Consider the following 15,143-nt stretch of genomic DNA (forward strand, 5'->3'; position numbering starts at 1 on the left):
CACTGGGAAGAACACAGAAACCTCACTCAGCTCAGGAGCTTCTAGAAGCCAATGCACCTAAGGGGGGTGCATGAACCAGGAAGCAGAGTTGACTGTTCTTCGTGGTGGGACAGGCATGGAAGGAGCACTGGCGACCAGGGCTAAGCTGGCAGGAAGCTGCAGGGCCCTGGGGGCAGACCATTCAGCAGGCAGGACTGTGGCACAGACTGACCCCTGGGACAGGAAACAGACACAGGGGACCTGGAGAGTACTCAAGGACGGGCTCCATTCCAAGCACCCCAGTGGCTGTCATCTCATTCCCAATATCATCTTCTGGTTTTCATGGGTACCAGGTATGCATGTGGTAAATACACACGGACAAATACACAGACACATGGGCACAGACACACACACACACACACAGACAGACAGACAGACACACACACACACACACACACACACACGTACGTGTCCCATGCTGTGCTCTCCCTGGGTCACTTTCCCTGTGGTGCGCTCTGGAGTTGTATGGGATCAGAACTGTTCTGCCTGCGGAAGCAGCGTGACAGCCTCCTACCCTAGTCTCCCGCAGTTCAGTCGTTACAGGCCTGGCTTTTTAAGTGCTTTGTAGCTCCGGTTGGCCTAAAACTCCTGACTCTACCTCTTAGCCTTCTAAATGCAGGATCTGCTGCTCTACTCTCACCTCTACTGGCAGGACACACAGACAAGCCCCATGCCCAGGGAACTGCTCCCTCTGATAAGACCCAGGTGCCCTGGGGAAAACATGCTCAGGGCTTAGGCAGAAGGATGGCTGGCTCCTTCTATGGTGTTTGCTTTTATTTTTCAAACAGAAGATGTACAGGGTGCGGCTGGTAAAGGACAGGTGAGCCGCCATGGGCTGAGCCTGCAGCTCCAACTGAAACTCAAACATGCCTGGAAGAAGTCAGCCCGTCAAAGGGCATCCAAGGCTCCACGGGCACCTCAGACTCGGAACCTTCCAGAAACTGAGTCAGTGGCCAGCGAGGGACTTCACTGGACCAGACGACAAGTGGGGCTTCACACAAAGGTGCCCTGAGGCCTCGCCCACCATTCTGGGCTCGGCTCAGGCCGGGACTGTTCACTGCTTGCCTGCCTGCCGCCCTGGCTTCTTCTCGGGCTGGCCTCGGCCTGCACCTGGGATGCCACCCCGGCCCCGGCCACCAAACACACCTGCGCAGGACAGAAGAGGCAGAGTTAGACACCAGCTTCCCTAGACAGGGACAAGGGTCTTCCCCTCTGTGCCCTGTGCCACCGCGCAGGGTCCTGTGGGAGATTCTAGGTTGTACTGAGCCTACAGGAGCCCACACCACCATGTCCTACATGTGATTGAAGAGGGTGCAGAGAGGCGAGTGCCCGGGTGTCCCTCCCCACCTCATCCTCACAGGGACCCCACCTCGGCCAGCGCCGCCCATGCCTCGGCCTTTCTGCTGCTTCTGCTGCTGCGGTCCTCCTCGCCCTCTGCCCTTGGCGGCCTCCTCCCGCACCATGTCGATGATCTCATCAGGGATGCGCAGGTACTTGATGGTGCTGCCACGGATGTAGCACTCAGGCATCCTCCAGAACTTGTCACCATCCTGTGGAGAGGGGAAGTGTGACAGGTGGGCACAGTCCATCCAGGCCAGCAGTGCACCCTCCCTGCATGACCACTCACCCGTGACGTGCAGATCACCTCCCTGAGGTTGATGTTCATCCAGTTGTCGCAGCTCACCAGGTGCCCGTTGTACGTCTCCCCATTCTTCAGCTCCACCAGCTGTGGGAGAGCCCATCAGCCTAGTTCAAACACAGCTAGCTTCCCATCCCAAACTACAGCTTTCTGGTGTACTTTGGGATCAACCTCTAAGGGCTGGCTGCCGCTCAGCTCATATGTGAGTGCTGTGATGAGCAGGCACCGCCCAGGTTCCCCACCCAATGTATGGACAGAGACAAATTAAAACTCCACACTAGCTGGGCATGGTGGCACACACCTGTGATTCCTGGACTCTGGCGGCTGAGGCAGGAGGATAGTGAGGAGACAATGGGCAAGCCCAGTCTAGTCACCTACAGAAGGAATGTTAACACAGCCAAGAAAATGACTCAAAACCACTGAGTGACAGACAAGCCACACTCAGAAATGCTCACAAGATGCAAAGGAGCAGACGTCAGGTGGGCTCAGTGCACAGGCAGCCAGGGCTGGGGTGGACCCGAGGTGGGTGCTGAGGGGAATGAGAAGAGGCTGGGCTCTGGCTGTGTGGAGTCTATAAACGCACTACACACCACAGAGGCATGGCTCCTTCCGTGGCACCTCGGATGGAACCCAAGCCTGTAGCGGCCACACTGCTGCTCCTTTTCAAAAAATAATGCTTCAACCAGTGGCAATGCTCCTGCTGCAGCCTCCCAGGCAGCTGCGATGCCAGGGGACCTGGTCTATGCTGTGACTCTCAGGACAGAACCAGGGGCATGAGTTGCACAGTGCCCAGCTTATTCTTGACAGTACTTTAAAAAGATTTTTTTGGGTTTTTTTTTTTTTTTTTTTGGTTTTTCGAGACAGGCTTTCTCTGTGTAGCCCTGGCTGTCCTGGCACTCACTTTGTAGACCAGGCTGGCCTCAAACTCAGAAATCCGCCTGCCTCTGCCTCCCAAGTGCTGGGATTAAAGGTGTGCGCCACCATGCCCAGCTATAGATTTCTTTGTGAACGTTTTCCTTTGTATTGCATTTGCCTTTCTGTCTGTGTGCAGACAGGGCAGAGAACAACTTCAGGGAAGTCATGAACCCCTCCATCATCATATGGGTCCTGGGGATTGAACTCAGGTCCTTCAGCTTGGCAGCAAGCACCTTTACCCACTGAGCCATCTTGCCAGGCCTTCAATCATGAACTGCAAAGGACTGGGCTGTGGGCACATGAAGGGAGGTGGCCCAGAGTGCTTACCATGGGGTGATTCTGCGCTGTCTTCAGCAGCGACAAGGGAAGCTGGAAGACAAAAGTCAGTGTGAGGTGTAGTCCTCAATTCAGGGACGACCACATGGGCATGGCTACCCCCAATGCACGCGCCTGTCTTCAGGTCACAGGTAACCTCACATCATCTCATCCTACAGATGTGAGCCACCTGGACCTCCCGGACCATTTTGGTCATTTCTCCACAATTTCTGTCACCTGGAACCAAAGAAGGGGGGGACAGTCCTCTGTCTGGAGGTAGCTTTTCTGAGGCAGAACCTTGTCATAACCCCAGGCTGGCCACAGCCTTCTAAATGCACAGGGCTGCACACCAGCCTGCTTCACATCCCATCCATCCATGTGCTTCCAGAACAGGTGACTTGGGCTGCCTGAGCCCCAGGGCTGAGGTCAAGGTGACAGCAAGGCTAGTGACACTCTGCCTTCCAGAGCCAGCACCATAAAGACCAACATAAAGCCAGGTGTGTTGTGCTTCACCCGTCATCCCAGTGCCAGGGAGGCTGAGGCAGGGGGATAAGGAATTTTAGATTATTTTCAGCTACAGTCTGAGATCAGCCTGGACTACATTAGACCTGTCTCCAAAATATACAAAAATCAAATTACAGCCAAGCATACAGTGCACACATTCAATCACTACACTGAGAGGCAGAGGCAGGTGAATATCTATAAGTTCCTGGCCAGCTGGGTTACACAGTGAAACAAACAAACAAACAACAACAACAACACGAGGGGCTGGAGACATGGCTCAGCAGGTGAGAGCCCAGGCTGCTCTTCTGGATGCCCTGGGTTCAGTTCCCAGCACTCACATGGTGGCTCACACGTCTATAACTCCAGTTCCAGGGGATCCAGCACACTCACAGACACATGCATGCAGGCAAAACACATGAAATAAAAATAAATTATTTTAGCCGGGCGTGGTGGCGCACGCCTTTAATCCCAGCACTCGGGAGGCAGAGGCAGGCGGATTTCTGAGTTCGAGGCCAGCCTGGTCTACAGAGTGAGTTCCAGGACAGCCAGGGCTATACAGAGAAACCCTGTCTCGAAAAACCAAAACATAAATAAATAAATAATTTTTTTTTTTTTTTTTTTTTTTTGGTTTTTCGAGACAGGGTTTCTCTGTATAGCCCGGGCTGTCCTGGAACTCACTTTGTAGACCAGGCTGGCCTCGAACTCAGAAATTCGCCTGCCTCTGCCTCCCGAGTGCTGGGATTAAAGGCGTGCGCCACCACGCCCGGCTAAATAAATAATTTTAAAAACAGAAGAAACAAACAATAAGAGCCCTAGATCCTCAGGGCCATCATGCCCAGCATGGGGACTTTGGGTCATGAGAGGACTGGGGGAGCCTGCAGCACAAGGCCCTTCCCAAGAAGAGCTGAGGGGAGGGGAGGAGTTAGTGGCAGGAAGTGAAGCTCTAGCCCACTTCCTGCAGAGGCTTCCTGGAAGGGTAGGAGGCAGAGGATGGCTTCTGTGAAAATGGCTGGTGGGTAGGTGGGTGGGTGGCCTTGGTGATCAGTGACAGTGGTGTCCACCCTGATCCTCAAATAAACAGCAGAAAAGAGCCACAGTATGACATCCTGTGGCTAAGCTCCAGGGAGTTGGAGTCATGGTCATCCTTGGCTACAGTGTGAGGCTAACCTGGGCTACATGAGATCCTGTTTCAATAAAGGAATAGAATAGTCAAACTCCCAAACACAAGGCTCAGCAAGGGCTCAAGGGCAAACATTGCTAAACAAGAACAGAGGCACACAAAGCTCTTCCAGAACTACTATGGCCCAGCACAGCCTGGAGGCATCGATGGTGAGGTCCACCCTACTGCTCAACTTTTGTTCCTCCTGCCAGGGCCCCAGCCACCACCCAGGGTGCCCTTCCCCAGACTCTCTGCCCAATCCTGCTGAGCATGTCCCCTCCTGTGGCCAGGCCCCTAATGGCCACCCTAGGCTGCCAGCCTGTTTCCAGCTCCCCAGCTGAAGCCGCTCTCTAATTATGGGTGATTAGCATCAGTCTCCCTGGCTAGACACAAGGTCAGTGTGGGCGTGGGCTCTGCTACAGCAGCAGGGAGGAGCAGTAAACACTTGCTGAACATGCAGGGGTGGGGACACCCAGCTCAGGTGCATCCTGTCCAGCGCCACAGGTAAGAAAAGTGTGGTGTAGGGACAGGCCACCCCCCCCACCCCTGTCTGTGTGTGCAGTGGGAGAGAGGAATGAAAGAATTAGTCCGTGCTCCAGCTGGGAATGTCTCCCCAAAATGAAGGAAGAAAAAGCTCAGAGTGAAATGGGCCAGGGCAGACAGGGAGGCTGGAGCTGGAATAGTCACGGGCTTTTGAGTGGAGGAGATATAGCTTTACACAGAGCAGCTGCAGGTGTTATAGCCACCTGGTCTGGAATCCAGTCCCAGCACCTCCCACCAGAGGAGCCAGTTCCAGGAAAGGAAATTCCTTCTCAGCTATCATCCAGACTCTCTGGGATCCAGTGTGTAGATGAGAGATAGCTGGAGAACCAAGTCTAGGGCTCTGAGTTCAGGAATGTTCAGGGACACTCCTGTACCAGCCTGACCGCAGAGATATGGGAGTGATCTGTGCGCACCTGCATGAGGTGGGTGTCCAGTCCTGGACGCACCTGGCCATCCCTTCAGGAAGGCTCAGGGTACACCCAGTGGGGAGTGCTTACCTAGCATGTGTTAGGCCTAGAGTTCCTGCACCACAAAACGCAGGGTCATTCTGGAGTAAAGGCAGGGTCAGGAGTTCACAGTGATGCATGTATACAAATGGAGTTCAAAGGCAGCCTGGGCTATATGAGACCCTGCCTCCCTTCCTGACTAAAATGTGGAGTATACACGCGTCCTTTCCATACTCCAGTGACTGAAGCAAGAGGATCAGGAGTTTGAGGCTAGTCTGGATTATCAGTTCAGATCAGAAAGCCTAACCAAAAAACAAAACCAAACATCCTACCATCAAGAACTGGGGAGATGGGAATATGCGGCTCTCCCCACTTAGGCCAACGCGCCCCTCGACAGAGCAGCGGGGAAACCTGGCCTCCTCTACTTGTTTATGCCAGGTCTAAGACTCCCCAAACTGGGGAGGCCTGAGCCTAAACTAGGAGGAAAAAAAAATCCTTTCCTCCTGAGCAGGGCATGCTGTGTGTCCCAGGGAGAGAATCAACCCTCTCTCTGAGCTGGATTTTCAGCCAAAGGCGTGGGCAGCAGAGGTCAGACAGCAGATAAGCATCAAGAGGGCAACGAAGCCCACGTGAGCCATTAAGCCCGCCCATTTCCCGGAAACGCAGCATTCCTATCAATGACGGTGACAAACCCCGGAAATGATCATAGTCCCGCTTCCGGCCGCAAAAAAACGTGTCCATCAAGAGATAAATCCCCAACGGTGACCGGCTAGGGCCCTGGAGGGACACCGGTCACCTCCGGCCTCAGTTTCCCCCATCTCTCAGCAGCCCGAAGACCCTGCGCGCGCCCCTCCGCCTCGCGGCCCTCACCATCTTCCCTGCAGCGATAACTTCCGCCGCGGCACAGACCCTCGCGCTCTCACCGGCGGCCGACCGCGCGCCCCAGACTGAAAAAGACTGGCAGAAACTATGGCCAATCAGCGTGCGGCTCAACGGGCATCCATCCAATCGGGTCGGGCTAGGGCGGTACCTACGGAACAAGACCGACGGCCGCACCGTATTCCTACTGTGGGATTGAGAAGCAGCCGTAAAGTGCGACACTAGAACGACGCAAAAGGCCGCAGCACAAGTTACGCCCACTGCGGGGGTGTATGTTGGGAAAGGGCGCCTGCGCAGAGGTGCTCTCCTGGATCTGGTTCGGCGCCACACTGTGGGCGAAGCTGGCTAATGCATGCGAATCGCGAGGTGCCTATTTTGCGCTCCTAGCCTTCCATTCTTTGTTTTGTTTTTTTTTGTTTTTGTTTTTGTTTTTGTTTTTTTCGAGACATGGCTTCTCTGTGTAGCTCTGGCTGTCCTGGAATTCACTCTGTAGACCAGGCTGGCCTCGAACTCAGAAATCCGCCTGCCTCTGCCCCCCAAGTACTGGGATTAAAGGCGTTCGCCACCACTGCCGGGCTCTAGCCTTCCATTCTTGCCCTTATGGATCTCTTTGTCTTTACCAACTCAAATAGAATCTTTGAACACGAACGGCAGGTCTGGCGGTCCCTGGCGACAGGAAGTGAAAACAAATCTCTGGGATTTTCCTGTTTTGAGATGGGCTTTTTGTGGCAGCTGAAACTAGCTGATCATGAACTTGCTTTAGACCCGGACTCGGCTTCTCCAGTGCTGACATGGCCACTGTAGGCCATCAAGCCAGCTCCTTGCTTTAAAAAAAAAAAAAAAAAAACATTATCATTTTGGGAGGGACATAGTGTTTCTCTGTACAGCCCTAGCTGGCCTTGAACACACAATGTAGACCAGGCTGGTCTCGACCTTCCAGAGATCCTAGTGAGCACTGGGATTGCAGGTGTGCACCACCATGCCTAGCATGGGGTCTCCCATTACCAAAATAGACACCCAAGTTAACTTGGAGGTCTGATCTAAAGCACATTAGGGAATTCCGGGGCAGGTGACCTCTATGTTAATCTGTGGGGTCCATCTCTATGGACATTCCAAGGCAGGACTGTGGGGGCTGGAAACTTACTGGGGAGGTCTGGAAACTGTTGCTTACCCATTGTCCTTGCCTCAGGCCAGGTGGTGGGGCAGCTTCTGAGGCCTGGACTTGTCTGGAATTGGCCAGTTCTTGGAAACAGATTTAGGCCACCTCTCCTTAACTGCCAGTTTGAAGCTTGTCATAGAATCAGCCTAGCCTTTTCACCAGGAAGCATTTTTACCCATGGAGCCATCTCCTAGCCCTTCTATTTATTTTTATTTTCTTTGGCTGCTGGTTATGGAATCAGAGCTCCACCCTGAGCTGTCCCAAGCAGGACAGCTGTTTGACCAAGCTGCTGAAAGGCCCTGGTACAGAATGTTAACGATGAGTTCACTTGTTGGGATCCTCTGACCCGGGAGACTCCCTTGGCCACACTCCCCAGGGCTCTTCTAAGTGATGGAGTGAGACTCCTGTACTAAGACTGCAGCTCAGCGTGTGTGTGTGTGTGTGTAGAGGCTCTTGCTCCTGCCCCCACCACCACCACTAACAATAAAGTAAACCAGTAAGTGCTGGAGAGCAGTGCCTGAGCAGAATGGGCACCATCTCAGCACTGTGGAGGCACTGCTGGAGAAGCGCAGGTTCAAGGCCATCCTCCACTTCATGGACAGTTCAACAACAGCCGGGTCTACTTTACTCTGTCACTGATAAGCAAAAGAGAAATATGTCAATGGGTCTGCTGACCTCATGTCTAAGATTAGAGAGTACCTGTCACCCCAGAATCCAGCTCTGAGATGGGGACCAAAGGGTTTGTGATGTGAGGATCTGAGATACCTAGGTAAGAAGCAGCCCATGATGGGGAACTTGTACCCCTGCAGCAAGACTGGGTGAGTTCCAGCAAAGTTGCTGTCAGCCCTCACCTGTGGCTTGGCTAGCCCATGCTCCTGCACACGGAGTGGGGGGTGGGGGCGGAGCCTTGAAACCTGAGGTGCTGCTGCTCAGCAACACGTCACCTAAGTCACCTGGGTGAAGGGTCAAAGCTCCCTAGATTAAATAAAGCCATTGCTACAGTGGAGAAATGTCCCTCCGACCTGGCTTCCTGCACTCCAACCACCATCAGAGGAGCCTTTTCTGACTGACCAAATGGGCCTGTGTACACAATGGCCAGGAGAGAGGCCCACCGCAGCAGCAGCCTAAATAAACACCCACACGCCTCTATTCTGTGTGCCTACAGCTCCCAGCAAGTGATACAGCACCAGTGCTGAGCTTCCAAGTGTGGCCTGGGCGGCTGCTGCACACTGAGAAGTACACTTGTGTGTCTGTTCTTCCACAGACAGGACAGGTTCCAAACTCTGTGGATAAAGAACAACTGGGCACAGGGCATGGTGGCGCACACCTCTAATCCCAGCACTCTGGAGGCAGAGGCAAGCCAGTCTCTATGAGTTTGAGGCCAGCCTGGTCTACAGAGTGAGTTCCAGGACAACCAGAGATACACAGAGAAACTGTCTTGAAAAACAAACAGCCGGGCGTGGTGGCGCACGCCTTTAATCCCAGCACTCGGGATGCAGAGGCAGGTGGATTTCTGAGTTCGAGGCCAGCCTGGTCTACAAAGTGAGTTCCAGGACAGCCAGGGCTATACAGAGAAACCCTGTCTCGAAAAACCAACCCCCCCCAAAACAAACAAACAAACAAAAGAAAACAAAAAACAAACTACTGTCCCCATATATAACAAATTTGTGCTGTGTACCAAGAACCTGCTTTAAATTTCCATGCCAATTTACAACCCCCAGACTGTACCAGGCAAGGTTAGTGGCTATTGAAAAATACCACCCGTACAGGGCTATCTAAAGACACATTCAGTAGTGTGTTAACTATACCAAAAAAAAAAAAAAAGAGAGAGAGAGAGAGAGAGACACACACACACACACACACACACACTGTATACTTTAAAAACAAATCTTACACAGCCTTACATTTCAATTTTTTTCTTTAAAAGGAGTGAGTTGTTTTCAGGGGGGTTAAGTGCTTTATAGACAAGAAAAAAAAACTGTGTGAGAACCAACTTATTTATTATGTATGAGTACACTATAGCTATCTTCTGTCTTTCTTTCTTTCTTTCTTTCTTTCTTTCTTTCTTTCTTTCTTTCTTTCTTTCTTTCAAGACAGGGTTTCTCTGTGTAGCCCTGGCTGTCCTGGAACTCACTTTGTAGACCAGGCTGGCCTCGAACTCAGAAATCTGCCTACCTCTGCCTCCGGAGTGCTGGGATTAAAGGCGTGCGCCACCACCGCCCGGCTCTATATCTATCTTCAAACACCCCAGAAGAAGGCATCAGATCTCATTACAAATGGTTATGAGCCACCATGTGGTTGCTGGGATTTGAACTCATAACGTCTGGAAAAGTAGTCAGTGCTCTTAACTGCTGAGCCATCTCTCCAGCCCTTACACAGATTTTAAACTCAGATTCTTTTGCTTTTCCCCACCAGGTCATCTCCCTTAGGTCCCAAAACAAGTAGCTGGGGGATAGCAACTCATACCTGTTGTCTTAGTTAGGGTTTCTATTGCTGCAACAAAACACCAGGACCAAAAAGCAGGAACTGATGCAGAGGACACGAAGGGTGTTGTTTACTGACTTGTTCCCATGGCTTGCTCAGCTGCTTTCTTACAGAACTCAGGACCACCAGCCCAGGAATGGGACCACCCACAGTGGGCTGGGTCCTCCTCCATTTGGTGATTAATTGAGAAAATGCCTTATAGCTGGATCTCATGGGGGCATTTCTTCAACTGAGGCTCCTTTCTCTCTGAGGACTCTAGCTTGTGTCAGGTTGACATAATATGATGTCACCCCAGCACACATACCGCCATGACTGTTAGTCAGGATGGGCATCAGGGAGATGTGGGGCTAGCAGCCACAGGTGCCCACCGGGGCATTAGCGGCACAATTGCTATGGGTATCACCAACACTTACTGGATGGACTGGAGTCCTGGTCCAGAAGAGGGCTTGTGTCTGAGGCTGCAAACAGGTTGTGGCTCTACACCTGTGGCTGGGGACCTCATAGGCCCCGTGGGGAAGCTACTGTTGTTTGCCTAAATGGTCAGGAAAGGGGGAGAGGAGGTGTGATGGAAATGTGTCAAAAATGTATGAAAGCCACCCTCCTCTGAACGAACTGAACGAACACATGCTAATACAGCAGCCAGGGAAGAGGCAGGGTTATTGCCATAAGCAGAGGCTAGCCTCTGCTAAAAAGCAAAACTCCCTCAACATAACCAAAGCCAAAAGTAACAAAAGAACCAACAACCCCGGGGCTGGTGAGATAGCTCAGTGAGTAAGAGCACTGACTGCTCTTCTTAAGGTCCTGAGTTCAAATCCCAGCAACCACAATGTGGCTCACAACCATCTGTAACGAGATCTGGCGCCCTCTTCTGGAGTGTCTGAAGACAGCTACAGTGTACTTACATATAATAAATAAATAAATCTTAAAAAAAAAAACAAAAAAAAAACCAACAATCTCTCCGGAATTCGGGGAGCCTGGTTTGCATAGCAAAACACTTCTGAAAACAGAGAGAGAGAGGACAGAGGAGAGTTTGGAGACCTTGGTGTAAGGGCCATGTCTTTAATCCCAACACTCAAAGGGCAGAGCCAGGTGGATCTGTGAGTTTGAGGCTAGCCTTGTCTTCATAGCAGGTTCTGGGCACTAGGCAGTCAGAGTGTGAAAGTGGGCCAGCCAGAGCTATGTAAGTGAGCAGCTGTCTCAGAACAAAGTAACATGAACGAAAGGTGGGGGGAAGGCTGTTAGAAGGCTCAGTGAGTCTCACTTGTCATCAAGACTTGGTGACTTGTTCCATGACAAGCAAAGATTCCATTCCACACGGTCCCATGCATGCCGACTGAGCCGCAGAGCCAGGGCTGCTGGCTGCATTAGTACGGTTTTCTCACTGTGTTCAGAGTGTTCCAGACCGAGGGTGCTGGCAGGGGTGTGGCCTGGTGGGGTGTGGTCCAACAGGGATGTGTTCTGCAAGACTCCAGATTGGGGTCAACCACGGTGTCCAACAGCCCCTAAAGTCACCTTTTGTTTACCGGGAAATGAGCTTAGACTGGGAACTTAAAGATTGTGTGGTCCGCACACTGGGGCATCAGTCTCTCCTCCACACTCAGATGTAGAAAACAGCTGGAAGCCGGGCGTTGGTGGCGCACGCCTTTAATCCCAGCACTCGGGAGGCAGAGGCAGGCGGATTTCTGAGTTCGAGGCCAGCCTGGTCTACAGAGTGAGTTCCAGGACAGCCAGGGCTACACAGAGAAACCCTGTCTCAAAAAACCAAAAAAAAAAAAAAAAAAGAAAACAGCTGGAAACAGCTTTCTTTTTTTTTTTTTTTTGCTGTCTCAAAAAGCTTTAATTTCTCTTGGTCCAAGACTTGACAGAGGCTCCAGGGCGGTTACAAAGCTGCCTAGTGGCTTGAGAGGTTTATTCAGGTGGAGGTCCCAGGGCGGGCTGGTGCAGAGCAGAGGGGGGAGCCCCTTGGAAGGCACAGAGGCCTCCTAGTCGTGCTTGAGAGTGAGGCGCTCAAAGAGATACTCGCCCAGAGATCCCTGGGGCGCGCCAGACTGCGCTGGTTGTGGCCCTGCCACCCTACGGAGGTTGGTCAGGTGGTTGCCCATCTTCTTGATGAGTTTCACCTCCTTATCCAGGAAGTGGCTTTCCAAGAAGTCACAGAGATGAGGGTCTGCGCGGGCAGAACCCAGGGCATGCAGATCCAAGAGGGCCTGGTTCAGGTTCTTCTCCAGGGCCAAGGCAGCTTCCATGGCCTCCTGGGTTTTACCCCATTCATCTTGAGATGGTTTCTGCACATCCTGGAAGAGTGCACGGCCCCCGCGATCGTTCTGCAACTCGAGGAGACACTCGGCTCCCTCGCGCTTCTCCTCGGCCAATTCGCGGAAGAAGTGGCCTACGCCCTCCAGAGCCACGTCATCCCGATCAAAAAAGAAGCCCAGAGAGAGGTAGGTGTAGGAGGCCCGCAGGTGCAAGTTGACCAGGCGGTTCACGGCAGCTTCCACCTCGGTGGAATAATTCTGACGAATCTGAGAGGTCATGGCTGATCCGGAGTAGGAGCTAACCGCGAAGAGACGGTGCAGACTGGTCCTAGGAGCCGAAGGCAGCAAGGAGATGGTCCCGGAGGCTGCGACTGGAGAGACTTGTAAGGCGGCTGGAAGCGAGTTCAGTGGGAATCCCCGGGTCTGTTCCGTTCAAACACTGTTGAAGCAAGACACAGATCCACGGGACCTCCAAGGCGCTGCTCTGGAAACAGCTTTCTGACACCTGCACACACAGAAACCCAAAGCTTCCTGGAGACGGAGAGCTGGCTCAGGGGTTAAGAACATTGACAGCTCCTTACAGAGGACTTGGTTCAGCTTCCAGCACTCACACACCAGCTTGCAACCACCTGTACTAACTTCAGTTCCAGGACATCAGATCTGACACCCTGTTCTGGCTCCAGACACCTGCACATGTGTGCTCAAACTCTCCCACATACAGATAATTAAAGGCATCTAGGGGAGTTGGGGTGGCGTGGGGGCCAGACCAGAAGATGGCTCAGTGGGTGAAAGCATTGGGTTCAATGCCTGGGACACAGGTAAAAAAGGCAGATACACAACACATATTTGTGATCTCAGCATCCCTGTGGTGAGACAGAGAGTGGAGGTCGAGGACTCTCCCAGTATTTCACAGGTCAACTAGCTCTGAGCCTTGCTGTGGGGGAAAGAACAAGAGAGACATAACCTGACCCTCAGAATATTCCCTGATCAAGCCCTGACCATGGCAATGCCCACCTGTTATCCCAGAATCAGAAAGTGATATCAGTCCAAGGGCATCCTCAGCTGCATAATGAATTTGAGGCTAGCCTGGGCTACACAAGATCCTGTCTCAGTAAAACAAAACAAAACAAAACAAAACATAAGAAAGCACATGGCTGGGCGTGGTAGTGCATGCCTTTGATCCCAGCACTCAGGAGGCAGAGGCAGGTTGATTTCTGAGTTCGAGGCCAGCCTGGTCTACAGAGTGAGTTCCAGGACAGCCAGGGCTACACAGAGAAACCCTGTCTCAACTAAAAAAGAAAGAAGGGCATCATGGCCACACCCATCATCTCAGCCCTAGGGAGGTGGAGAAGGCAAGATCTTTAGCTATGTAGGAAGTTCAAGACTACCCTGGGCTACATGAAATGCTGTCATAATTTTACTTTAAAATAGCAGGTTTTGTAGTAAGGCTGGACAAAGCTCATAGTGGAAAAACAACAGAGCCGCACGACCCCAGAGCTCTCCGTAAAGATCTCAGCTCAGTTTCCAGCACTGCTGTGGCAGTCCTAGAACTCCCTCTGTAGACTAGACTGTCCTAGAACTCACAGATCCTCCTGCCTCTGCCTCTGCCTCTGCCTCTGCCTCTGCCTCTGCCTCTGCCTCTGCCTCTGCCTCTGCCTCTGCCTCTGCCTCTGCCTCTGCCTCTGCCTCTGCCTCTGCCTCTGCCTCCTGGGACTAAAGACATGTGCCGCCATGCCTGACCCCGACTAGCCATCTTTAAATACTGTTAATTTTATTATTGTTATCATTGCTGCTTTGGGACAAGGTCCCATAGGCCAGCACTCTACCCTCGAGCCACAGGCCCGGGTTGCTTTCTTTTTTGGATTTGTTGAAGACGAGAGAGAGCCTTGGCACACAGTGAGATTCCTGAGTCCTCCAGCCCTGTTCCCAAGGGACTGCAGGGTGAGCCCAGTCCCCTCCTGCCCTCCAGCCCTGCATTTCCTTTCCTCCCGGCTTCTTTTCTTTTGTTTGTTCAACAGGCTGAGTTTTGCTAGGGTCTGCACAGGAGCATGATAGCTTCACCAGTGGCTGTGCACTGAGAGGAATTCCTCTCCCTCCCTGTTACCCACCAACTAACTGACCAGAGACCTGAAGGTCCCATGGGCCTCCCTGAGCCCTCTCTCTGCCCTCTCCCTGTTGGGTGATTTTTGGGTATGTGCACATGGAGACCAAAGGTCAATATAGTGTCTTCTATTGATCTCCATTTTAGTTTTTGAGGTTGAGTCTCTCCCTGAACACAGAGCTCTCCAGTTGGCTGGGCAGGCTGGCTAGTGAGCACAGCGATACGCTGGTCTCCAGCCCTATTGCTGGTGTTAGAGGGAAGTGTGCACAGCCATACAGTGCAAACCTACTCATGCCGGTTTGGGGATTCGAACTTGTATCCTTATGCTTGTTGGGGCATTGTTCCCACTGAGCCTTATCGCACATACCTGCTCCCTTGGGGAGTTTTTAATCTACCCTTGGTTGAACTGAAACTTTAAGGGTTCTTTGTAAAGTTAGTTGGATAGTGTTTTCCTGGGGCAAACAAGTGAAGAAACATTTAGCTGAGGCAGACACAGGAGAAAGGATGTTCTGTTAAAGCAAGCACTCGAAAGGAAAGGATATAATGAAGGATTCTTCACTAACAACACGCATGTGTCGGTCTGCCTTACATTACATAGTTGATCTGCATTTGTCCAGACTCCATAGAGAGAAACTTCACCAAAAACTTGTGGTGGTGGGCTGCAGTTCCTTACCGCTTCCTCAGGCTCCTGCTGATTGGCAGAGC

General features: G+C 52.2%; 2 protein-coding genes across 2 annotated transcripts; both read right to left on the reverse strand.

Moving 5' to 3' along the window:
• Positions 1 to 771: 771 nt before the first annotated feature.
• On the reverse strand, positions 772 to 6,783 carry Lsm4 (LSM4 homolog, U6 small nuclear RNA and mRNA degradation associated). The gene is made up of 5 exons (XM_021170197.3): positions 6,431 to 6,783; positions 2,921 to 2,962; positions 1,667 to 1,765; positions 1,409 to 1,589; positions 772 to 1,185 (listed from the first exon to the last, which is right to left on the reverse strand). The coding sequence occupies exons 1-5, from the start codon at positions 6,431 to 6,433 to the stop codon at positions 1,094 to 1,096; spliced, it is 417 nt and encodes a 138-aa protein (XP_021025856.1). The 5' UTR covers positions 6,434 to 6,783; the 3' UTR covers positions 772 to 1,093.
• Positions 6,784 to 11,882: 5,099 nt separating this feature from the next.
• On the reverse strand, positions 11,883 to 12,827 carry LOC147002391 (ferritin light chain 1-like). The gene has a single exon (XM_085843863.1). It carries the CDS (start codon positions 12,614 to 12,616, stop codon positions 12,065 to 12,067), a length of 552 nt encoding a protein of 183 aa, XP_085699989.1. The 5' UTR covers positions 12,617 to 12,827; the 3' UTR covers positions 11,883 to 12,064.
• Positions 12,828 to 15,143: the final 2,316 nt, after the last annotated feature.

Source organism: Mus caroli, unplaced genomic scaffold (assembly GCF_978045245.1).
Source record: "Mus caroli unplaced genomic scaffold, Mus_caroli_1 scaffold_10, whole genome shotgun sequence".
In the NCBI taxonomy this organism is placed as follows: Eukaryota; Metazoa; Chordata; class Mammalia; order Rodentia; family Muridae; genus Mus; species Mus caroli.

What these genes read in the sequence shown, in the direction of transcription:
- LOC147002391 (XM_085843863.1), bottom strand. Translation starts at nt 12,616, where the DNA reads ATGACCTCTCAGATTCGTCAGAATTATTCCACCGAGGTGGAAGCTGCC.
- Lsm4 (XM_021170197.3), bottom strand. An exon ending in AGGTGATCTGCACGTCACGG is followed by an intron (nt 1,590 to 1,666) that starts GTGAGTGGTCAT and finishes CCCTCTCCACAG; the next exon opens with GATGGTGACAAGTTCTGGAG. An exon ending in CATGGGCGGCGCTGGCCGAG is followed by an intron (nt 1,186 to 1,408) that starts GTGGGGTCCCTG and finishes TGTCCTGCGCAG; the next exon opens with GTGTGTTTGGTGGCCGGGGC.